General features: G+C 38.5%; 1 protein-coding gene across 1 annotated transcript in view; it reads right to left on the bottom strand.

Annotated features, from left to right (window-relative positions):
* Positions 1–27197, bottom strand: part of CACNA2D3 (calcium voltage-gated channel auxiliary subunit alpha2delta 3) — a 902079-nt gene that overhangs the window by 29210 nt on the left and 845672 nt on the right. Inside the window, exon 34 of the mRNA XM_055414097.2 lies at positions 21566–21677. Within this exon, the coding sequence (XP_055270072.2) occupies positions 21566–21677 (112 nt within the window). The remainder of the gene's footprint in view (positions 1–21565; positions 21678–27197) is intronic.

Genomic DNA, 27197 nt, shown 5'->3' with positions numbered 1-27197 from the left:
TTTCCATACAAACTGTGAGATTATTTGTTCTAGTTCTGTGAAAAAGATCGTTGGTAGCTTGATAGGGATTGCATTGAATGTATAAATTACTTTGGGTAGTATACTCATTTTTACAATATTTATTCTTCCAATCCATGAGCATGGTATATTTCTCCATCTATTAGTGTCCTCTTTGATTGCTTTCAGTAGTGTTTTATAGTTTTCTATGTACAAGTCTTTTGTTTCCTTAGGTAGATATATTCCTAAGTATTTAATTATTTTTGTTGCAACAGTGAATGGAATAGTTTCCACTTGTAAAAGAATGAAACTAGAACACTTCCTAACACCATACACCAAAATAAACTCAAAATGGATTAGAGAGCTAAATGTAAGACCAGAAACTATAAAACTCCTAGAGGAGAACGTAGGCAAAACACTCTCCGACATAAATCACAGCAGGATCCTCCATGACCCACCTCCCAGAATATTGGAAATAAAAGCAAAAATAAACAAATGGGACCTAATTAAAATCAAAAGCTTCTGCACAGCAAAGGAAACTCTAAGCAAGGTGAAAAGACAGCCTTCAGAATGGGAGAAAATAATAGCAAATGAAGCAACTGATAAAGGATTAATCTCCAAAATATACAAGCAGCTCCTGCAGCTCAATTCCAGAAAAATAAATGACCCAATCAAAAAATGGGCCAAAGAACTAAACAGACATTTCTCCAAAGAAGACATACAGATGGCTAACAAACACATGAAAAAATGCTCAACATCCCTCATAATCAGAGAGATGCAAATCAAAACCACAATGAGATACCATTTCACACCTGTCAGAATGGCTGCTATCCAAAAGTCTACATGCAATAAATGCTGGAGAGGATGTGGAGAGAAAGGAACCCTCTTACACTGTTGGTGGGAATGCAAACTAGTACAGCCACTATGGAGAACAGTGTGGAGATTCCTCAAAAAACTGGAAATAGAACTGCCATATGATCCAGCAATCGCACTCCTGGGCATACACACCGAGGAAACCAGAATTGAAAGAGACACATGTACTCCAATGTTCATTGCAGCACTGTTTATAATAGCCAGAACATGGAAGCAACCTAGATGTCCATCTGCAGACGAATGGATAAGAAAGCTTTGGTACATATACACAATGGAGTATTATTCAGCCATTAAAAAGAATACATTTGAATCAGTTCTAATGAGGTGGATGAAACTGGAGCCTATTATACAGAGTGAAGTAAGCCAGAAAGAAAAACACCAATACAGCATACTAACGCATATATATGGAATTTAGAAAGATGCAAATGATAACCCTGTATACGAGATAGCAAAAGAGACACAGATGTATAGATCAGTCTTTGGGACTCTGTGGGAGAGGGTGAGGGTGGGATGATTTGGAAGAATGTCATTGAAACACGTATGTTGTCATATGTGAAATGAATCACTAGTTCAGGGTCAATGCATGTTACAGGATGCTCGGGGCTGGCATGCGGGGATGACCCAGAGGGAGGATAAAGGGAGGAGGGAGGAGGGAGGTGGGAGGGGGGTTCAGGAGGGGGAACTTATGTAAACCCGGGGCGAATTCATGTCAATGTATGGCAAAACCAACCAATATAATATTGTAAAATAATTTGCCTCCAATAAAAAATAAATTAGTTACAAAAAAAAAATAAACTGAGGAAGATATAAAAAATAAAAAAATAAAAAATCAAATTCCTTTGCTCTCAGTGATTGTCTTAAAAATAAATCACAGGACCTTCCTGTTGGTCCAGTGGCTAAGACTACATGATCCCAGTGCAGAGGGCGTGGGTTCAATTCGTGGTCAGGGAACTGGATCCCCCACACGCTGCAACTAGGAGTTCACATGCCACAACTACATTCCACATGCCGCAACTAAGACTTGTCACAGCCAAAAATAAATAAATCACAAGGGATATTCTAATAATCTAAGATGGGAGGTAATCACAATATAGCTAGCTGACTTATTATATGGTTAATAGTCTGAGTCAAATGGTTTAATGAAGCTGCCCACAAGCACAGGTGGCAAAAGAATAGCCATTACCTTGACCCTAATTTACTCTTTAAACCAACTTGAGATCACAGTTCAGGAAACACCTGATGTGACCGATGCTATACCTACAGAGCACGGTTAGGTGCAGAATTCAAGCGGATGTGTATTCGAGACCTTTCTTTTGAGTCAGCTCTATCCCTGGCACTAACATATTTTAACCTCTACCTAACCCATCTTTAGTAGACAGTTATCTGAATTCAGCACTTTACATAACATGTAGAGACCTAGCTTGAAAGTACTTTTAGAATTATCCAAAGTAACCTAACTGTACAACAATTCCTTTTCTAGCCTGCACAGTTTCAAAATACAGAAAACAAGTCTCTGTGGGTTTTTTTTTGTCTCTTTCTTAAATAACAATTCCATTTTCAGAGCTTCAGAGACATGCATCTGAATCTCAAGTCCTTTATAATGGAGAAGTGACATAAAAATAGATGAATAGGCCAGTCAGGAAATGTTTGGAATCAATAGTATCAACATAATTAATTTGAGAGATTTACTATAGACTGAGATCAGCATTCTGGAACACACAGACCTGCTAGAGAACTGTGTGACTTTATACATCCTGAGACTCTATCCTGTTTTAATCAGCAGTCATTAATCTCAACAATTTTTCATATTGTTTTAATTTTCCTGAATAGTTATAGCCAAGCTCACACATTCAAAAATTGTTTCTGAAGCTCATTTTTCTGTGACTCTCAACAAGCCCATGTGGTGTCATTTCAAATGTTGCTTATTACTAAGTTGAAATAATTAACTGAACTTGGGACCCTGCTAAAAACTGGCAATACCTTTTGTTAAAACAACTTTCAAAAATAATGCAAGGAGATTTATAAATAACTACTAACAAAAGCACTGAATGTATAAACCTATCACTAATGTACTTCCTATTTTTCTTATGTCTTAGGTTAAATTACAAACAGGCTTATCCTATCACCTGAATATGAGAAATAAAAACTCATACCACTTAGGATTCTACTCAGTTGGTGTCATATCTTCCTGAAGAAAGATTTTCTTGAAAATAACTTCTACCTATTATCTGTTCTTCATAAAAGTTATAGCTTTTGTCCAAAAATAGTCAAGAGAAAAAGGAATCAAAAGAAATATAAACATTTTTTACTTACACTATGAAACTGATTCTTATGAAGTTTATTTTAACAAAGAATGGTTCCGAACTATTTTATTGTACTTGTAGGAATTGATATTAGAATAAATTGTTACATAAATACCTAGAGTTTTAGGAGTAAAGATATTCATGTATGGTGGCATTTCTTATAAAGCAAATATTACAAACAGCCTAAGTGAGGTTGGTTAAAAAAATAGTAAATCTATATACTGTGTGGCTATTTTTAAAAATTATGTTGAAGAAATATGTAAGGGCAAGGAAATGTGTTTATGACATTTCAAGTAAAAAAAAGCTATGTCATCAGTGTTTAAAACATAATTATGATTCAAAAAGTTTTACAACATAATTATGACTTTTTATTTTTTTTAATTTTTATTTAATAAATGGTACAAAGCACAATGCCATAAACATTAACAGTTAAAATTTCACCAAATGAAAAAAATACTATAGAATACACAGTTGCAAAAAGCTACATTAAGTTATTTTACAACTGCCTCAAGCTGCAAAAAGAAAAAAAACCCAATGCCATACCTAAGTTATCCCTCTCTCAAAATAATGCCATTTATATTATAAGCCACAAGCTCCCCATCAAAAGACGGGAACTGCTTTTGTTAATTCATATATATATATATATATATGACTGTATCACTTTGCTATACACCTGAAACAACCATAACACTGTAAATAAAATATAGTACAATATAAAATAAGTAACAGATCTTTGGGGCTTTACACTGAGTTAGAGTTCCTATCAGAGGGATAACACATTCATAAGTGAATGGTCTGTATCTTGTGCCTTTGTTGGTTTTCTGTGAGCTGTAGTTTCTGGGAAATGAGCAGCTCTCATTCCTGTAACTCTTGTAATTATGTCTTTAATGCAATACATAGGATAAATAGTTACTCTTCTTACTATATAAGCTCAATATAAAGGAAGAGACTAACAACATAGGACTAAAAACTTAAGAGAAAAATAGAGGGGGGGAACTAATATATATATATATATGGCTGTGCTGCATGGCTTGTGGGATCTTACTTCCCCAACTAGGGATTGAACCTGGGTCCTCCACAGTGAGAGCATGAGGTCCAAATCTCTGGACTGCCAGGGAATTTTCAACAGAGGTAAGAATATAATTAGAGTGTACACAGAAAGGGAAATACAAATGGCTTTAAGACATATGAAATATATTCAACATACATCTTTAAAAGAAAACCCACAATGACATTCCATTTTTCGGGTAGCAGAATGGCAAGGGGTGAAAAATTTTGATAAGACACTGTGTTGCTAAGAGTATAACGAACATATATTCTCCTAAACTAGTAGAATTACAAATTGGTTTAACATATCCAGAGTGCATTTTTGCAGGATCTATCAAAATTACATAAACTTGGACCCATTGATTCTTCTAATAACGTACCATACGTACAAATAAATTACTTACTACCCAAGAATATTCGTTTCTACACTGCCTCAAGTACCCAATATTTTGGAACAACCTGAAAGTCCAATTAAAGTTAAATGAAAACATACTCCAAATTGGAATCTCAGGTAACCATTTAAAAAAAAAAAAAGGCAAACCTATATAATGACATGATGATAGTTTCCAATCTAGCAAGTGAGAAAGGTGAGGTAGTGGATGTATAGTTGACACTGTCATTCCTAAGAAATGAATGGTGAGATATCTAAAGTACCTGTGTTACTCTATTAGGTCGGTGCAAACGTAATTGTGGTTTTGGACTGTGAATTTTAAATCATTACAAGCAGGCGGCAAACACTTCTTTATTACGCAAAACAGGAACCATTATAATCCACACATTTTTACCAACAAGAAATATGTTTGTTTACTTCTTTAGTGTAAAAATTCATCCTTTGGGATTTGAGGAACTCTTGGAAAGCATTTCCTGCCTCCTGTGATTGTGGAAGCATCTTCCCTGCAAAAAGTTGTCAAGATGCTTGAATAAGTGGTAGCTGGTTGGCAAGAGGTCAGGTGAATACGGAGGATGAGGCAAAACTTTGCAGACCAACTCGTTCAACTTTTGAAGTGTTGGTTGTGTGACGCGTGGTCAGGTGTTGTCATGGAGAAGAATCGGGCCCTTCCTGTCGACCAATGCTGGCTACAGGCACTGCAGATTTTGGTGCATCTCACTGATTCGCGGAGCATACTTCTCAGATGTAATGGTTTCACCAGGATTCAGAAAGCTATTCTGGATCAGACCAGAGCAGACCACCAAACAGTGACTATGACCATTTTTTGGTGCAAGTTTGGCTTTGGTAAGTGCTTTGAAGCTTCTCCTTAGTCCAACCACTGAGCTGGTTGTCACAGGTTGTCTTATAAAATCTACTTTTCATCGCACGTCACAGTCCGATGTGCGTGTGACATCGCACGGCACAATTCTATGCTTCCTTGTTGTTGTGTTGTTGTTGTTGTTTGAGGCAGGGGCTTCCCTCCTGGCTCAGTGGTAAAGAATCCACCTGCCATGCAGTAGCCGCAGGTTCGATCTCTGGGTGGGGAAGATCCCTTGGAGGAGGGCATGGCAATCCACTCCAGTATTCTTGCCTGGAGGCTCTCTTGGACGGAGGAGCCTGGTGGGGCTACAGTCCATAGGATCGCAAAGTCAGACATGACTGAAGCAGTTTAGCACATGCAGCTCACAAGCCATCCACTTATCAAACTTTTTCACCTTTCCAATTAGCTTCAAATGTCAAATGATGCTGAGTTCATCAGCAACTTCTCCTATAGTTGTAAGAGGGTCAGGTTCGATGATGGTTCTCAATGGGTCATTGTCAACTTCCAACAGACAGCCACTATCTGCCTTATCTTCAAAGCTCTAGTCTCCTTTGTAAAACTTTCTTGAACCACCACTGCACTGTATTAGCAGTTCCTGAGCCAAATCATTGTTGATGCTGTGAGTCATCTCTGCTGCTTTACAACCCATTTTGAACTTACATAAGAAAATCACTCGAATTTGTTTTTCGTCTAAAATTATTTCCCTAGTCTAAAATAAATATAAACAGCAAGTAGTAAGTCACTAGCAAAAAAATAAAGCAAGAAATGTGCATTAAAATGATGTTCAACATAACCACATTTACTTAAGAATATACCCCAGTATCAAACAGCAAATTCAACAATGCAAAAATCGCAATTACTTTTGCACCAATCTAATATTTGCATATGACAACCCTGGAGGAATACATTAATCTCCGGAAATGATTGTCCCCTAGAAAGATTGCAAAGGGTCACTGGTGGGAGAAGATTTAATTTTCATTGCATGTCCATATGCACTATTTGATTTATTGACCAAGTTTGTGGGGGCTTCCCTAGTGGATCTGTGGTAAAGAATCTGCATGCCAATGCAGGAGACACGGGTTCAATCCTTGGGTTGGGAAGGTACACTGGAGAAAGAAACTGCAACCCACTCCAGTATTCTTGCTGGAAAAATCTCATGGACAGAGGAGCCTGGTGGGCTGTAGTTCTATGGGGTTGCAAAAGAGTTAGACACTACTTAGCGACTAAACAACAACCAAGTTTGTGTATGATACTTTGTATCATTATTTATTTCATTTACGTATGTACTTGGTTAATAGTTATTTTAAAATTATCAGATATGGAGAAGAAACATTGATAGAGAGAAAGATTCCTAAAAGGATCATAGGGCTTTGAATCTGGCATCAGCAGCTCCTTCCCTGTGGGACCCTAGGAAAGGGCTCTCTTTACTCTGGACCACCTTCTCTTTCCCTAAGGAAAATCACAGAGTTCACTTTTCACTCGTGGGAATCTGAGTTTCTAGTTGTTTTCAAAACACGTACTTGTTTTCAAATATCACACAAAATAACAGGTGTCTCAGCTATCGGAATTACACACATCCTCTCCCCTGTCACTCACACTTTACAAGGCTATTCGCTTGGGAAACCGTCTCAAGCGACAATTTTCTGAGCACTGTTTTAAACACAAGGCTAGGTTAAGTACCAGAAATATAAGAGTATAGGACATCCCAGTTATTGAATGCCAACTAAATGCCAGGTACTGGATGAGGTGTTTTTTACAATTGTATCTTGTGATGCTCACATCAACCCAGTACCCTGCAGGCATTATTAGTATCTTCATTATTACAAACAAGCAGGTGGCAACTAAGAGGGGTAAGTTACTCGCTGGCAAAGGTCACCCAATTAAGAAGAAATCCCATTGAGAGCTAAAACCCAGTCTGCATGACACCAGGCCTGAGCTATTTTTTACCGTAATTCCAGCCCATGGCACCTGATTTGATGGGAGAGGAAGACAAACAGATGCTTGATCAGTAATGGGGTAAGTACTGTGAGAGAACCTCCAAGTAGGTCTGATGGAGACTGGCATGAAGCTGGCACTCAGGAAGCATATTGCTCTCTTCCAGTGGGATGTTTGTAGACTTCTTCCCACAGGTCAAGTGAATGGTGAAACTGCCAGTTTTCAAAGCAAACCTTGACCCTGAGATGAACTCAGTCTGAAACGTGGCTACGCAAGTGACTTGGTACCATGACAGACAGCCATTCAACTGGATGCCACAGGAATTTTCTCTGAGGCTTCAGAGCCAGGGAGACCTTGACTCAATTCACATTTGTACTCAGCAGCTTTGTAACACCAGTCTGGAGACCAAACTCCTCCGAGCTTCACGTTCCCACTTGGTCAAATGCATATGAAATGAAAAAATGGAAAGAAAAATAATGTGGAAAAATGAACATGAAGCTCCTGTCATAAAGTCGGCATTCAATAAACAGTCATCATACTCTCATATAGGCTTGGATCTATCAAGATAATCCAAGATTGCACAGGCGAGTACTTCAGTAGAAATGGAATCTTTGCGAAATGCATAATGTGTTTCCTGAAAGTCAGTGTATCAGTGCTTTGTTTGAGAAACATCTGATATAAGGCTAATAGCCTAAGAATTTCTCCCACTTCCTTCAGACTTTGATCACTTACGTACACCTCCAATAATTATGGATCAAGCATGATTCTTAGCTTCATCACATACCCTCTTCAACCATTTTTCTTTCAAATGCACAGTGATGCCAGGGGATGCTGTGTTTGCTAAGGTTCTTGGGTGACCTGTTCTTAGGCATGAAAACTGTATCGAGGTGAATGCCTTTCTTCATCTTATGTCACCAAGGGGTCATGTCAAAATCATAAGCAATCCTAAAATGAGGGGAGTGGAGGTCACCCGAGGAAAAAGAGAAAATCCAAGTCCCCAAGAAAAGCTGATAATTAAAAAATGAATTTCCTTCTTGAGTGTACAATATGTCTCTTGAAAAAGTGATTTGTGTCTAGAAGTTTTATGTCTACATTCAATAAGCTGCATTTCAAGCAGCATTTCTTCTTCGATCCTTTGAGCTCCTTTAATACATCAGATGGGTTTTTAATACCCACAGGAATATATAAACTCTTTCCAAGCTAAACAAATGGAGGGCAAGCTGGAGGGTTAATAAACACACATCTATAGGGTTTTGGCAACTTGCTAAGCCACTTCAGGTGCAGCACTGGGAAGCCCAAGGGAGGAACACAGACAGCCCTTTGAGGTAGGGGAGGTGGGCGTCACGGCACAAACAGCCATCAGGATGGAGACAATGCACTGCAGAAAGGCCTCTCGCAAACGTCAACAGTGTGGGTACAGCTCTGCACTCCTCCATTCCGCGTGCAAATAAACATTCCAAAAATACTCGTTGGCTCTGCTGGTCTCCTACCCTCCGGCATGGAAGAGGAACGCCTCACTGTGCTCTGAGCCCAGACAAACTTACATGAGCTCCCACCCAGCTTTCCCACACATTAAGAAATGTACAAATGGGAAACTGTTGTGAGACTAATTCATGTCAGGTAGAGACCTGCCTAGTCATTACAGACATGTGCCCCTCTCATTTTGCATCATGGACTCTTGAGGGAAAACAGTAATTTACATTTCCTGTACTAAATCCTCTCCAAACATGACTTATCAAAGGGCAAGTAAAGATAGTAACATCTATACAACAATGGCCGTTCTATCTGGAAACTCAAAAGTTGTAATCATCGTTGCCTTTGGAAATAGGGCACTTTTCCCTCTTTAAGCATTTGAGAAAGAGAATCAGAAGTCCTGTCTCCAGTGAAGTGATTTACTAAATTGAGACTCAGAAGAATTGGTACAAAAATCAATCAGAGGTCTTAATCCCAATTAATCTAATGCTTTTGGACCACATTTTCATCTTCTGGCAATATTTCAACAATTCAAAATAAAGCTATCAAGATAAGCATTTACTTCTCCCTCTTCCCTTTAAACTTTTAAAGCCAAGATGTTTTTAGCAACCAAAAACATACAGCACTAACTAGGTTGTTCACTCTAAGAGCTAATATTAAATGATTCAAGCCTAGTTCCATACCATAAAATGAAAAGAAGGTAGCTCTTTATTACAGGATGAGTGGCAGGTCATCAACATTACATGACGCACTGGTGAAAAACTCTGACTTGATCGAGTCCTATTTTAAATATTTGGTGATGGAAAGAATCACATCCCTCTAGAAGCCACGAGTTATTCCAATATACCACCTTCTGAGATGCATGGACTTGACACTGCAAAACTCAAAGACAGAGGAACTATTTTGATTTCGGTGATAGATGCTCTGCACACTGCCAGCCAGCGAGGTGAAATCTAAGTCAGTAAATGACACCAAGAGAAAAGCTGGAAAAAATAAAGTGCCTCACCCTCAGGTTTCAAAGGAAAGAACTTGACCCTTGGTGTTAATTTCTCTGCAGAGCAGGAAAGTTGTCTTGTTTGGAACTGAATTCAAGCCTGCTTAAAAGGGTCGATGATTATTTCATGGGAAATTGAATCACATTCATTTACACATTTAAAACAAGATTGAGTACAGTAGTTTGGCAAGAATCTATAGAGTAGGAGATACAAAAATATGTCAACAAATTAGTGTATGCTTACAAATTAAGTGGTTAAAAACTGTTACATTTTAACGCCTACAAATTATATTATTCATGACACTAATGTACTCCCACTGGTAATGTCTGTATCTAATTTGTGTAATGAAGTATCTGATCACTATTGAATATGTGTAGTCCCTAATTCAGAATTCCAAATTTTTTATGAATCGAGAGCTCAAGTAGATCCAAGAAGTGGCAAAATTCCAAGATCTACTTTATCTAGGACTGTCTCGTTGGAGCAAAGGAAAAAGACCTCACCAACTACTTTTCCTGATTGAAACTATTAGTATTACCTTCCAGGCTGAGAAATCTGGAAGAGGGGACTGACTGGAGTTCTGTGGTTTTCCTACGATGCTGTCAACACAGATGGGCGTGCTATAAAAATATCTCCCATTTATGAAGCAATTACTTTGTGCTGGGCACTGTGATAAATATAGTGGCTACAATTTTTTCTTTTTTTATCCCACATACAGATCTTGTGAGGCAGGTATTATAGCCCTTTCAGAGATGAGCGGACTGAAACCTACAATACTTACTGGTTAAAATCTTTGCATGCTTAAGTGCTGCAGCCCAGATGATAGCTGAGTCCCAGAATCTATTCTCTCAGTCTTTACTCCAAGGAAGACACCATGTCCCCCTTGTGCAGTGGGTGTGTTTTACAGGTTGTTTCCAGAAGACCCACTTGGTAACACCTGCAGGGCATTCGCTGAAGACAGTCTGAAGAATTTGCGGTAAATCGCCCACCCAGCCTAAGACCTCAACAGGAAATTGGATTCGTTTGTAGGAAAATGGAATCCCTGAACTATGGTTCTCTGAACTGTAGCCCACGAAACATGTCAACACAGCTTCGAGACCAATTACTTTCTTTCAGTTTAGTGGATAAATGAAAGGCGCGTGGGGAGAAGTGATGAGAGAAGAAAAGTGTAGCCACAGCTTTTGGGGCTTCCAGGAAGATGAGCAAAACTTGTGTGCAGATCCGAAAGTGAAACTTATGGCAACATAATTCTTATGAAAAGCAGTGAGTAATACTACCAAAAAAAGGACAGACACACACAGAGACACACAAAACAACAATACAGAAATCTAATTTGCCTTAGAAAGTAATATCTTGCCAGCACTGAAATGTGACAAGAGATTTAAAGCTCTGGCATTAAATATGTGACACATGTTTAATTTCATTCTGATTATTTTTTAAATTGTTAAAATATTTAACTCAGCAATTGATTCCCATTCCAAGGGAACCCTTGTGGGTCCCTTTCTCATCAAAGGATGAGGGGGTATCAAGAAAAACAGCAATGTACTGGAAAATAGTTAAAACATCACATTCTTTTTAGATATTCAATTTTGTTAAGCTTGTTGACAGTCACAAATGCCCAGAAAATATGGGTTGAGTTGTTTTAGATTGCTGTTTGAATAACAGATTAATTTAATAATCAGTGGGATATTGAATGACGAAAATTATTGGTTAAAGTAGCCAAACCACCAACCCTAATGACATTCTTATGTAAATTCTTATTTTCTTTTAGGCTCCTGCATTCTTAATAAACCCTATATTTTTGAAAATCCTTTTTTAAACATTGCATACTGTCCCTCTGTTAAAATATATCTGTCTATGCTATAGACAGATAAATGTCCACTTTTGAAATTGCCAATGTGACGGTTTCTATTTAGAGCAACTGAGTCACCTCTTGATGGATTTTCCACATAAAACCAACAAAGGCTTCTGGAAAAAGGACGCAGAGACTGAGCTGGGAACAGCCAGTCTTCAAAGACTCTTGGAGACCAAAAAGACTTTTATAATACGGCTAGAACCACCTGACATGGTTTCCTGAATTTTACCAAGATGTGTAGAGACCAGGGTTATCTGATGTCTGACAATCTGAAGACAGTTAACGACAGCCACCAGCAGACTGCCGCATGAAGCACGTTCCCGTGGGAAGTGCACAGTGCTCTGGTTGCTCTATGGTTTGCCATTGCTTGTGGAGGAAAGTAATCGCTGCCTTGAAAACGGTTTGTAATGGACACAGTTTTGTATGTTCCATTGCGGGAGGCGAGATGTTTTTCTTTGAAAAAGATCTTAGTGCGTAATTTTTGAAATACTGTAATTTTCACCAAACTCAGTTTCCAACTCACTCGTTGCCAAATGCTGTAGAATTGTGTTATTTTTGAATGTCACTGCCGCTGACCTGAAGTTACCTACGAAGCTAGTCAAAAATTAGTAACTATTTTAGAGAACTCGTCCTGCAAAAGCTCATTCTTTCCAAGGCAAAAGTTGACAAATTTCTACATGCATAGCATATAAAGCAGATGGGCAAATTCAGCTGCTTGTTTTCCACCAAACCTATTGGCCATTGTACTGAAAAGTCTACCTGCTGTCACAAAGGGACCGTCAACAAAAGCCAAATAACAGTATATCCGTCATTGACATACTGCATTCCAAGAATACAAAGCTCAAACAAAATGCGAAATGCTATCTTCATTCTTTAATAAATATATACATCTTCTAATAAATTTTACTTCATAAAATGGAACAAGGAAAGACAGAGAGAATGAGACATGCGAAAACAAGAATGCTGCTGCTGCTGCTGCTAAGTCGCTTCAGTCGTGTCCGACTCTGTGCGACCCCATGAACCGCAGCCTACCAGGCTCCTCCGCCCATGGGATTCTCCAGGCAAGAGTACTGGAGTGGGGTGCCATCGCCTTCTCCGGAAAACAAGAATAAAAGAGTTTAATCCTTCAAAAGCTGTCAGTGAGACTATTCTTTATGAATCTATTTTGATGTGATAAGAGCATCGTATCAAAAATTTGTAACAAAGCCTCACAAAAATTTTTGGATTAGGAAAAAAAAACAACAGTCATGAATTGACTTTTCATTCAACTGGTCACCCCAGCCAACTTGTTAATTTCTAATCCATAAAAAGAGGAGGAGAATGAAGAGGAAGAAACGGCTGAGGTGGCTTGATGAGGACGAGGCTGTGAGTGTGTGTGCTGGGGGGCTACACTCAGAGGTGCAGCAAATGGCCTGTCTGAATCAGCAGTTTCTGCTTCAAAGGCTGGTTTAGCATCACCGTTATTGTCATTTCTGCCATCATCTGAAATCTGATCATTTTTCCTCCCTTCCTTAAAACTTCTCTGTTAGTCCACACTGGTGTCAGGGTAGCAGCTTAAGTCCTTAAAGGACTAGTACTCTGTGATAGGGTCAAAGGGGCCACACGACTTGGGCCTTATTCAGTCCTCCCCTCCTCTCTTTTCACATCTACCTCTGTGTTCCAGCTTCCCTTGTAAAAATCTGTTGAACAAACCACAAGTTTTCTTGTCTCCAAGAGTCTCTTCCATCTGTCTGGATACTCCTACTTGCTAACTCCTCCGCACTTGGCGTTCTTAACATTCGATGCTACTTTTACCCAGGAAGCCTCTCTCTCTCTAATTCTATGCTTTCTTCAAGGAGCTCTCTTTTAAAAAAAACATGTATTTATTTGGCTCCGCTGGGGTCTTAGTCTTGGCACTATGGGATCTTTCTGTTGCAGCGCATGGGCCCTCTAGTTGTGGTGTGTGGGCTTAGTTGTTCTGTGGCATATGGGATCTTACTTCTTTTACCAGGGGTCAAACCTGCATCCAATGTGCTGCAAGGCAGATTTCTAACCACTGCACCATGAGGAAGTCCCAGGGAAGCCTCTATTGACCACTCCAAGCCTCCCTTTCATGCTGCTGTGTGAAATTTACTCTCTAATCCTGCCATGAAGCATGGACGGCTGACACTGCCTAGTTACTTTTTTGTAAACTCCATGAGGAAGGAATTGTGTGTCTCATGCATTGCTAACTCCCCACAGAGTAGCCCAGTGTCTAGGATATAACACACAATCAAGAAATGGTCACTGAAGTTCTAAGCTAGTTTTAATTTGTTTTTCCTAAAGTCCTATTTTTTCCCCCAGGCAAATTTCTTAGAAACCTCCTTTCAGGTAATTTATGTATCAGCTCTCATATCTTAAAAACTAAATTGTCATCTCACAAATTAGACAGTCCCTTGACAGCAAGATCAAACCAGTCAACCCTAAAGGAAATCAACCCTGAATATTCACTGGAAGGACTGATGCTGAAGCTGAAGCTTCAATCCTTTCACCACCTGATGTAAAGAGTTGACTCACTGGAATAGACCTTGATGCTGGGGAAGACTGAAGGCAGGAGGAGAAAGGGAGGACAGAGGATGAGATGGTTGGACAGCATCACCAACTCAATGGACATGAGTTTGACCAAGCTCCAGGAGATGGTGAAGGACAGGGAAGCCTGAGTGCTGCACTCCATGGGGTTACAAAGAGTCGGACACAACTGAGTGACTCAATAATAACAACAAACTAGATATTAGAAACAGGCAAAACCAATCGACGATGTTAGAAATCTAGAGAGTGGCTATTCATATGGTAAGTTGCTCAGAAAAGGGGAGGTGGAGGACCTCTTGGGAGGCTGGTAATGTTCTTTCACTTCTTAGCCTGAGTGCTGGTTACGTACATGTGTCTCCTTTGTGAGAAAATGAATCAACTGGCAAACTTATGGCTTGTACCCTTCTCTGTATTTGCTCTACGTTAATAAAATTTTAGTTAAAAATAAAGAAAAGAGACTTCCTTGGTGAGCCAGTGGCTAAGACCTCCAATACAGGGTGCCTAGGTTCCATCCCTGGCCGGGAAAATATATCCCACATGCCCCAACTATTAATAAAAGATCCCCCGTGCCACAATGAATACTGAAGCTCCCAAGTGCTGCAACTAATACCTGCTGCAGTCAAATACATAAAAAAATAACTAATTAAAAAAAAAGGAAAAGCACAAGTCCCTGTTTCTCTCCTCACTCAGACCCCAGAACCTTTACTGTTTTTTGCCTCCATAGTTTTTGACAGAGCTGCTAGGCAGTGGCCTTGAAATAAAGCTTTGAAAGCAAAATCTTATCTTTTCACTGCTGCCAGCAAATTGTACATGGCCTTCTCAACTTCCCAACCTCCTGTGAGTTTTCAACCCACACTCCTGCGAGTGTGGAATTTACACTGTGAAACAGACTAGTCATGAAGGTGTCAATACCTCAGCATCTATTTCATTATCTTATCCATCCTTGACTTCCCTAAAGCACCCTACACAGATTCCAGGATGTAGCAAGAACACATTTACCTCCCAGTGAATGAAAGGTGGTCCTCTCTTTAGTTTGAAATCTTTATTTTCATCAAGCAGCATTCATCTCTTTGGTTTCTAACTGCAAGTCAACAAGGAAAAATACTGATTGCCCTTGCAGTTGTCCATCTTGGTTCTATTTGTTTTCTCACTTAGAATGGAAATGAGAAAGTTAATTTACTCCACTAAGTATGATCACCTATAATCTGCTAAGAGACATTGGCCACCTCATTGAGTTTGTAGTCATGATGACTGGGGAGATGATACTGCTCTGCTCAAAAGTCGTCATGAGTATTATAAAACCAACAGAGTCACTTGACAGAGCCACGGAGCCATGAACAGTCAACAGTACTTAAGTTATACACGAACTGGTCATCTGAGAGACCTCTTTCTCCAGGGAATTCTACAGAAGTGAACTGATGGTGGACTATGAAAAGGCACATTCACATTTCAACAGAATAGTTTCTGGAGGTTAAAAATTGTTTATACTAAGTTGGTATGGTATTATCTTGCGGTAAGTGTGGCCATGGGCGTCCCTGGTAGCTCAGCTGGTAAAGAATCTGCCTGGAATGCAGGAGACTCCAGTTCGATTCCTGGGTTGGGAAGATCTGCTGGAGAAGGGATAGGCTACCCATTTCAGTATACTGACCTGGATAATTCCATGGACTGTATAGACCATGGGGTCGCAGAGAGTCGGACATGACTGAGTGACTTTTACTTTCAGTTAAGTGGCCGTATATTGAGTACTTACTCTCTTCCGAGCATTATGTAAATTCATAGCATAAATTTTCCCACTTACATCTTACAAAAAGCCAATGCTATGCTCACTATTATTATCCCCCAAATTACCCAGGAAGAAGCTGAGTTTCACAGAGTTTTGGTTTTTACTCAAGGTCACACAATTTGCAATTCATGACATTAGGACTCACACTCTGAAGCCTCTGACTCCATAGGCCCTGCACTAAACCACTGCCCTTCAGAGCTTTCCTGTGATGGCTCTAAAGTCCTCAGCTGGTATAGCAGACTATAAGATGGTGCACTGGGCAAAGACAGAAGCTCTTCTGTTCCACACACTTAGAGATGCTGGATGAAATAATAAAACAACTGTGTTTAAATGCAAAAGAACTTACAAGAAAAGACACTCAAAGCCCACCTGCACATTTATAGGCTAAGTGTAAAACCCTGGTAATCTGCTGCTGTCCAGGACTCTGAATGGGCTAAAGAATATTAGTGTGAGAAAACTTTAAGCCTAAACTACATGCTGTTTAGGAAAAATATTTATTCTAGTTATACAATGCAGAGACTCCTAAATACAAAAACTTACATAACAATTATTCCCAGGCAGTCAATACCAATAGGACACACAATCGAAGCCCAAGTGTAAGTCTACTGTGAGGAGAAACTCAGGCGCTAATCTCTTCCCACAAAAATAATACATAGCAAAGATCAGTTCACAGTCAAAAATGACAAAACACATGAGAAATGATCAACCAGGAAAGAAAGCAGACACAAGAAACAACAGGATTGGTACCCTCAGAAAGTTGACTATTAAAATAATCTTTAAAGGCCTTTACTATCTTGTGTAGAAACTTAAGATTAAGGCTCTATGTAAAAAACACAGATTTTTAGTTAAAGCAAATAAAACTTCTAGAAACAAACAAACAAAAAACAACCTTATTAAGATCACAATGGATTCTCTGTGCACCTGAAAATAATATAAAGTTGTAAATCAATTATACTTGATTTTTTTCAAAAATACAATACTTAAAAAAAAAATCTCAGTGGACTCTTTAAGAAGCAGACTAGACACAGTCAAAAGGAAATTAGTGAACTGTAATATACTTAAGGAAATTATATAGAATAAAGTACACAAACAGAAATACATTTAAATCTAAATACACTTCAGTGATATATCAGAACATTAAAGAGACACACTTTAAAAGCTATCAGAGAGGAATGAAAAGCCAGACTACTTATAAAGATGCAAAACTAAAAGTCATAAGACAATGGAATAGGATTTTTAAAATATCAGTTTAGATAGTATGAAGTTAAACTATCACTGTAGAGTACATATTAAATAAGAATTTAAATAAAGAATGAGATAATTTGTCACTCCCAGATCATTCTTGAAAACAACTTCTAATATACTGTAGAACCAAAAACAATGGTTTTAAAAAAGGCAATGGTAAGTAAACAAAGTAGTGAGCATCTCATTTACTATAGGCAGCAATAATAATAATAATATATTTGGTAGGTTAAGAACACAGTAGAACTAAAATGTTAGAAAATATTGCCTGAAATAGATGAGATATAATCCAAGTCAGAGGTCCTAAGGCCTTGTTTGTTTTGGAGGAGCAGATCTTCCTAGAAGGAAGAGATCCTGACCAATTGAAACAGAATATATACTTTACTGGAATACACTAGTATATTAATAAGGGGAAAAGGGGAATGGAGAAAACAGAATGAATATAATAGGTGGCAAAAAAGAAAGAAAAACGAAAAGAAAAAACATGGGGAAGGAAAAAACAGAAAATGATAATAGAAATGCATCCAAACTTACAGGTAAGCACAATAAATTTTAAGATTAAATCGGTCAATAATAGAGATAATACAATTTTAAATCCAGCTACATTCTACTTATAATTGTAATGCATAATGACAAAAAAGTCAAAAATGTATGTGTGTGGGGTAAATGTGCCTAGGAAATATTATCTAAAGAAAAAGTCCTAATCCTACGCTATTAGCAAACAAAAGAGGCATTAAAGCATAAAGCACTTCCGTATAAAGAGGGTTATTACACAAAAGATAAAAGGAATGCTTTATTAGGAAGCTATACCACTCCTGAACAGAAATGTCCATGGTAATATAGCTTCACAATATAGAAAGCAAAACAAAGTGAATGACGTGAAAAAACGGAAAAATACATAAGCCTGGTGAGAGCTTGACATCTAAAATAGACCAAGAAAAGAAGTTTGAAACATAATAAACACACCTGATCCAATGGATACATATAAATCTCTACACTCAGCTTTTAGAGAATAAGACTTGCTTTTAAAACCGCAGAGACAAATACTAGAATACAAAGCAAGTCTCCACACATATTAAAACATACTTGTTATATAGACAACACTGTCATTTAGTTGGATATCAATAATAAAAAAAGATAGCCTCAAAACCCACAGATTAGGAAATCTTAAAACACTATTTAAAAATTTATAGATCAAAAAAAAAGTGAAAGTTAGAAAACTGTTAGAGCTGAATAACAATGAAACTATATTAAATTTACAAAGATAAGCTGGAATGTAGAGAAAAATCGTATCTGTATATATATATATATATATATATGTATGAAAAAGTTAAGCATCAAACACAAAATGGTAGAAAAATTAAAAAAAAAAAAGAGTAAATCCCCAAAACATAGAAGATAACAATACACTGAAGAAGCAAAATAAATGAAACAGAAAAGTCAAAGAAACAGAGAGAGTGAAGTGAAGTAAATGATGACTCTTTGGAAAGAAAAACAAAACAGACATACCTGTGCCAGTGTGGGGAGGGAGAGAGAGGAGAGGCGGAAACACAGGAGGGAGACAGGGGAGAAAGAGAGAGGTTTAAAAGCGGAAAATCACAATAAGGTGACTTGTGTAATAAAAAGACACTATTTTCAAATGCATGCAGTAAACTCTAAGAGTAAGATAAAACAGGCGATTTTCTGAGAAATATAATCACCAAAGTCTTCTAAAGAAGAAATGGAAATTCCAAGGAGATATTATGTAACCATTAAAGAGACTAATAGAGTAACTGAAAATGTACTCACACAAAAACAAGCAAACAAGCAAAAACCCATCAGTCACTGATAGTTTTACGGGTTTTACTCAATCTACATAGTCTTACTCAAAATGTTAACGATATTAGAGGAAGAGGAAAGACTCTTCAAGTAAATTTGTGACAATAAAATGACCTTAATAGCAAAGTCAAATGAAAGGAAGGAAAAGTGCAGACCACTCTTCTTTATGAACACAGATGCAAATGTTCACAATACAGTGTGAGCAAATGAATCTAGTAATATGAATTTTGTCCTCTGTTTTTTGTAATCAAACAATGAAAGTCAATCCTGCGAAAGCAAGTATGTTTAAGACATTTATAATATATATGATATAGCTCATGATTTAAATTTTTAAAAAATTATATTAGTGAAACAACATATTAAAAATTAAAATTATTTTAGTGATGATGCAAAAAAAACTTTTTCATACATTTTATCATCCATTCAAGTTTCATACAGTAACAACCAGAGCAACAAGTATACTTGAAGAGGTTTTCTTTAACCTAATAAATGGTTACCAAAAACTCATAGCAATTTAGAAGATGGATAATAACTAAGGTTGTACAACACTGGGAATGTGCTTGATGCCCTTGAATTATATACTCAAAATAGTTACAATGGCAAATTTTATATTATTTATATTTATATTTTCCTACAATTTAAAAGCCCTACAGCAAACATCATACTTAACATGGAATTCTTAGAAGTGATTCTTTTAATTAGAAATAATACACAGTTGTCTACTCTCATGGTTTCTATTCAACAAACGTATCAGAAGTCCAGCACAATAAAACAATAATTAAGTGTGGAGATTAGAAAGGAAAAATTTTACAAATGATATTACTGTGTATGAGAAAAAGTCCAAAAGAACCCATACACAAATTATTAGATCGCAGTTAGCAGCTGGGTGCAGGGTATATGCTGCTAAGTCACTTCAGTCGTGTCCGACTCTGTGCGACCCCATGGACGGCAGCCCACTAGGCTCTGCCATCCCTGGGATTCTCCAGGCAAGAACACTGGAGTGTTCTCACTCAGAAATCAGTGAGATTCTCATATGTTAGCAATTACCAATCAGATAATATAGTATTAAATACATGCCATTTCTGAGAGCAAAATCCCATAAGCTATTTAAGGTATAAATCTAACATAACATTATAAAACTGTATTGAGAAGCATATAAATAAACAGTGATATTTAGCTTATAAGTGGGAAGGTCTAATATCATAAAAATAGCAGTTATCTACAAAGTAATTTATAACTTATAGTAATTATAATCAAAACCGTAGCATAATTCATCAAAATTAATAAGCTGGCTCTAAAATTAATATAGAAGAATAAAGAGGCAAAAACAGTTAGGCTGACTTAAAAGAATAACAAGAGAGAATTTTTTCCTCCCGGCTATCAAGTCACATTACAAAGCTATAATAATTAAAGAGATATGGTGTTGACACAGAAAACATAAAACCTAAAAGCAAAGCCGCTCATAGATGGGAACCCAGCCTATAACACAGGTGTCATAATAAATCTATTGGAAAATTTAAAAATACTGAGTAAAAAGTGCTGGTTAACAGGCCAACTACATGGAAAAGGATCAAATTAGACCTCTAAATCATGAAACTCACACAAATAAATTCCAGAGGCATTAAAGTTCTAAGTGTGAAAGGCAACTTTATAATGTGTTCAGAATAAAAATATACGAGAATATGTGTCTTACATTAGGGTAGAGACTAGTTTCTGAAACAAGGCACAAAATGCACAAGTCAAAGAAGAAAATAATAAATTTGACTACATGAAAATAAAAGCAAAAGAAAATTTATATTCATCTAAGGATGTCTATAAAAAGTGAAAAGACAGACCAAGGAATAAGAAGACACATACTAATCACAGAACTGTAAAGCAATCATATCTGAAACACAAAAAGAATGCCCAAATCAGTAAGAACAGACCTACCTACCACCCAAGAGAGAACTGCTAACAGGAAAGAAGCCAGAGATCCCAAATGATCAATAAAACCAGTGAAAGAGGTCTAACTTCATTAATAAGCAGGGACACTCATATTAAGCCACCAAGAAATAATTCCCAATATGTCAGATTGGGGTGAATCCTGAAGGCTTGGTGCTTTCAATAAAAACATCTGAGAAATTTCCCCCAACTGGTGAAATAAATTGCCAACTGTTAATTGGGATAAAAAACCAATTAGGATTTCTTCCAACCATCTACAAACTGGGCTAAAAATCTCTTATATTCTAGGATGTATTTTCGTACATTTGAATGCTTCCCAAACTCTAAACGATCCCTCTAACAAAGCCAAGTGGTGCTGCTTCCAAGCTGATGAAAATAGTTCCTCACACAAGAGGGCAGCCATGTTTCCAGCTCTCAACGTAATCCTGGGCATGGCAGCCGCACTGGCCCATCTGGGAAAGGTCTCTACCAAACAGAAAGGGGTGGCAGGTAAGGGGAGGGGTGCTTACTTGGAGCAGTCTTCACAAGCAATGTTCCCTGAGGTTTCCTTGATGGTGCGCTCAGAGACGAATGCTGGATATTCAGTGTCACAAGGCTCCAGGGTCTGCTTCAATTTCTGGGCTGTACGGATAAGGGGGGAAAAAAAAGATAAAGAATACAAGGCACTGGCTTTGTTGTGACTGGCAGCCCACAGTAACTCAGAACGCAGTTCCGCTCCTGCTGCTTTGTGATTTTTCTAGGCACAGCATAATGCATTATTTTCTAATTAGTCAAGTGATTTCATCTGCCAAGCAACTCTATAAGCTATAATTCCTCAAGCAGTTCTGTTGGCGTGATCAACTATCATTTATGAATCTCAAGAATTCTACTTTCTGGTACAACATCACTCACTGGGCCTCTGGCCTCAGACTTACGTGACCTTAGCAACTAACACACACACACATATATACATCCAAATAAATGTATAAAATATAAGCTACACCGTATTATTTAGGGTGAGATAAAGGTCATAATACAATTGCACGGTTTTATTACAGAAACAAAATTGAAATATGGAATAGTAAAATACGTAACGTCTATGAAGCACAGCCGTGAACCTAATCCTACTATTGTGAAGTTCCTTGTGCAGAAAGATAGTACTAAATAACCCTGGTACATGGGTAAGTACATAGTAGGTACTTGATAAGGGCTTGGTGGTCTATTAAATAATTTGAACAAGTTATGTCCAGTAGGCAAATTTCAAAACCTAATATTTTAAATTTGTAAACTGGGCATGATATAGTTGTTCTATTAGAGGCTGATATGAGAACTCAATTAAATAATATATGCTGAGTATTTAGTGCAATACCTGGAACGTAATGAGTGGTAATGTCAATTAACAATAAAAGCAAAAATTTTATTTATTTTTTTTGTTTAAAAAACAAAAACAAAGCCAGTATTCTCATGAAGCCATTAGTGATGATGACAATGATGATAGACACCATTAACATAGTAGTTAAAGGTAGAGTCAGAGGAGTTTGGAGTGCAAATCCCTGCTTCACTACTTTTAGCTAAGCCTCAGTATTCCCATCTGTAAAATGGAGATGCTAGCAGTACAGGTACCCTTCACAGGAGGTTTACTCATGGACATTTTCCCAGTAGAACATTTGCTTACAGATTCCCAATACCCAAACTTCGTATGAGGTTTCCGACTGATGTTTACATGGATATGAACAGATATTTGTAACAATCTCTCCAGGTATACTCCAAACGCAACTGGTTTGGATGTCAGAACCACCATTAGATGTTTCATAGAATGGCATCACGGAGTTGCTGGACGCAAAACAACTGTTTGCTAACAACCAGGTAATTGCTGGGTGATCAGAAGTCGTGTTTTAAGTGTTTATATCCTTACGTGATTCTTTTATATAGAGGCCTTTTTACTGAGCTTTAATTATTCTGAGGAAATTGATTGGGGGTTTGGAGTTGAAGCATAATACATTGTAGTTTTTCTTATTTAGAATAAAAGGAAGTAGACTCAATCAGCTTTTTGTGCAAAACGTGATTTTAGGAACTGGTCGCTGACATTAAGCAGTGATGCACACACTAACTCACAGTGTTGTTCTGAGGAATGAATAGACTAATGCATGCATAACTCTGAACAGAGCGACACACAGCATCTTTTCACATACATTTTCGTGTCTCCCTCCCCGCCTTCATGTTGCCTCCTACATACCATCTTCATGTTACTCTACATGCCAATTGTAGAGTAGCTAACAGCACAAATTCTGGGTGTTGTGAATTCTGCTTCTGCTGTGTGACCTTAAGTGGGTTTTTAATTTCTCCACACTGTAATGTTTTCTGCAAAATGGGAAGAACAGAACCAACTCCAAAGGGTCGTTAGAGGATGTGAAACAACTTCATCTATTGAAAGTGGCTGGTACACCGCCAGTGCTACATAAGTGTACACGCTTACAGCCACCACCACTCCTATTGTGAATACTATTTCATTGAATCCTCAGACTGTCAGCCTTATTGGGCCATCACTGTTTGGTTGGAATGGCAAACAGATAGCTGCCTTCCTGATCCTGACAGCCCTGAGGGTACCATGCTGGGAGCCATCACGCCTGCAAAGGGCCAAGTTCCAGACACTATCTATTCCCTGAGCCTGCAGTGCTAGCTCTCAGGAAGTGTCCTTACATGCTTGCTGAGCAAGTGAATAATTCTTTTGAATGGTGTTTTTCAGGCAAATAAGACAGATAAAGGAAATGCAAGATTCTCAGTCCCTAATGGCAAATGGCCTGCCTTGAGTGCAAGGAAAGGGGATTTCAGGTGGCCCAGGTTCAAAAGCAACAACACAGAGGCGCTTGGTTGGAACATCATTCTCTTCCCACTTCTTTATCAATGTCCTTGATTCTTTTCAGGAAGATGACTTTGCTTGATGCTAGGCAGTTTTTGCCTTTTTTTTTTTTTCCTTTCATTTGTTCTTTTTCTCCTTTATTCTAGGGAGGCCAAACATGAAGCTCAGAGGAGCTAACTATAACACGATAATACAATTTATTTTCAGGGTTATTATTTTTACAATTGATTATACAGCAAACAGGACTAACTTTTAATTTGGAATGCTGCATTTTAATATTTAATTTTCAAAAAGCCATCTTGCTGAAATAAAGATTAAGTAAATAAAAGCAGAGATTATAAGTTAATACAGTGCATAATTATAAGTAAATGTAGATGGCATATAATGATGGTAACAGCTAAATTTATTAAGAAATTACTATATGCCAGATGTCATTCCACTTTATGTATATTTATCTAGTACTACATGACAAAATTTAAACAAATCAAACTATGAGATAGGAGAAAGTGTTAATTCTGTTTTGTAATTACTGAATGGAGGAGAGGATGAAGTGAACAGCCTTAATTCATCCAGTGAGTATGTGGCAGGGCCAAAATTTGAACTTGGGCTGTCTGGTTCCCACACATATATATTTAACTGCTGTATGAAGTTTGACCAATGAGAGAAAGGAAGAAAGATCTTTGGGGGGGGCAGGCTGAGATAGGCAGCACACGTGATTTAAATAACCCTGATAACTGCACCATCTCTAATTGTCTGGGCCCAGTTACAATGGAAAGAGTCCAAATCTCTCAGTGGAGAGACTCATTTGGCTCTGATCCTTTCTGGAGATAAATTCTTATTCCTTTCACAACTCTAGGTCACCCAGACTGATGTGGTAATAAGCCCTTGAGTTTATTTGAAGTAAGACTATAGATTGGCTAGAAGTTGCTTGGTGCTTTTGGGAAACACATGAATTATCATATAAAACCATGGCCACATTTAATCTAAATAGTATGGTTTATTATGAAGACGTTTCTTTGTCTGGAGTGCTACAGGAAAACACCACATATATTTGCCAGTTGTTACTGTTTATTTATGGAATTTCAAACCAATAACTAAGGCTGCCAGTCATCTGATGGGTACTGCTTTAACTCTCAGGCATTTAAAACTCATCATCTTACAAAGGTGTTGGTACATAAGGATCGTGGAGCTCAGCTAGGCTGATTCTTTTTTTTTTTCCAGAAGAGAAAATTGAAGTTCAGGAAGCAGACACAGCCTGCCTTGAGTCCCACAGAAAGTGACTTATCATGATCATCATTTACCTAAACAGCACAACCACCTTTGCAGACAATACTCACTAAGCGCCTGCATGCGTGTGTGCGTGGGTGCATGTTAAGTGGCTTCATTCGTGTCCAACAACTTTTTGTGACCCCATGGATGGGAGCCCACCAGGCTCCCCTGTCCAAGGGATTCTCTAGGAAAGAATACTGGAGTGGGTTGCCATTTCCTTCTCCAGGGGATCTTCCCGACCCAGGGATCGAACCCATGTCTCTTACATCTCCTGCATTAGCAAGTGGGTTCTTTACCACTACCGCCACACGGGAGACCCCACTAAGTGCCTACTACAAGCTAAACACCACACTAGATCCTTTGATGAATTGAATTCTCACCCTCTCATGGTGAGCACGACCCTGCTGCTATCCTGTTTTACAGATGAAGAGACTAAAACTCAGAGAAATGAAGTTAACTGCTTGCCTGTCACACCATTGTATGCTCTGAAGCCCAAATGCATATGCACGTCCCCGTCACATCCTGGAACCTTCACTCTTGGCCATCACCCTGTCTGCTTCTCACCCCAATTACACTGGACGACTCAGGCTGAAGCCGCCAGGACCTATCACTCACTCACAACGAGGCACCCAGTGGAGCATCCACACAATTGGATTTCTTTAATTTTCCCTTAGCAACAAATGTCCCTGATGAGAATAACTGACTTGGGTTCACATAAATTATGTGCAGACAATCAGGAATGAATAGAGTTGCCATTTGAAAAGCTTTCCTCTTCTTTTGTCTCTGCGAATGCACCCTCATTCATAACCGGGTGCCAGCCTGCTCCATTCTCTTTGCGCAACTTCGCCAAAATGATACCTTTGTGATAATCAAGCAGAAACGGCCTTCCACAGTCCCCTTCATTAAGGAAATGAAGCAGATAAACAGTGTAATTATGGATTCCATTTTTAGCTAAACAAAGATGTATGTCTCAGCTCAGGGTCTTTATCCAGTGAGAGAGAAGGGTAAATTTAGAATGCAGAAACCTCGCAAGGCAATATTGCTATGGTGCTTGGAACTTTTCCCGGCTTATACTGGGTCTGAGATTCACATTCACATCTAACAAAGATTCAGATGACAGCACCTCTGTGGGTGACAGCATTCACCACCGGAATCAGTTTCTTTATCTATAAAATGGAAAAAGTCATAGCCATGCCCAGCAGAGGGCTGCAGGTCCGAATGAGACAATCAATCCACGTGAGGCAGCCTGCTCGACACAGGACTCACAGAAGGCCAGCTGCGTCTCCCGCCGCCCTCCAGCGGAGGTGGCCGGTTTCGGTTTACGGTTGAGCTTATTTTCTCCTAGCTGCCTTACTTAGGGGCCTCGGAGAGGCTCAACGACACATTCCAGCAGTCCCCACCTCTCAGGTATGTTGAAGGGATCTGAAGAGAAGCCAGTGCTGGCACTCTGGAAGGGAAAAAGTGCTGCAGTGGGCACAGCACTTGCAGATGATTTAACCATTTGACAGGGTCTCTGTGCAATCTGTCAATGGAGTGAGACAATTTGGAATCACCTAGTAAGAGTTATTTAAAAAGTTTCTAAGACAGAAAATACAGACCTGAAGCATCACATCACTCCTCTTAGCTAAAATTTTAGCTAAGCTGGAGGAGAAAGAAAGGAGAAGAGAGGTGAAATTTCAGAATGAGAACCTCCACGAGTTTCTGAGTGCAAAGACTGTGCCTCTCATCATAATTCATCTCTCCTACCCTACACCCCTCAGCCTACATCAGGATTGCTCAACAGTGGCACTATTGACATTCTGAGTCTGATGATTTATTGTTGTGAGGGGCTGTCCCATGTGTCACAGGGTGTTTTATGGGCATCTCTGACCTCTACCCGCTGGATGCCAGTAGCTCTCTCCCATCCCCGGCTGTGACCAAAAATGTCTCGACATTGCAATGACCCCTGGGAGGCAAAATCACCCCTACGCTGAAAGTTACTGGTCTAAGCAGATATCCTAGTTCGCTGAGACTGGCACTCAGAAGTAAATCAA

Source organism: Moschus berezovskii, chromosome 24, assembly GCF_049115385.1.
Source record: "Moschus berezovskii isolate FMDL1 chromosome 24, NW_MosBer_1.0, whole genome shotgun sequence".
In the NCBI taxonomy this organism is placed as follows: Eukaryota; Metazoa; Chordata; class Mammalia; order Artiodactyla; family Moschidae; genus Moschus; species Moschus berezovskii.
This window is presented reverse-complemented; position numbering and strand designations above follow the sequence as displayed.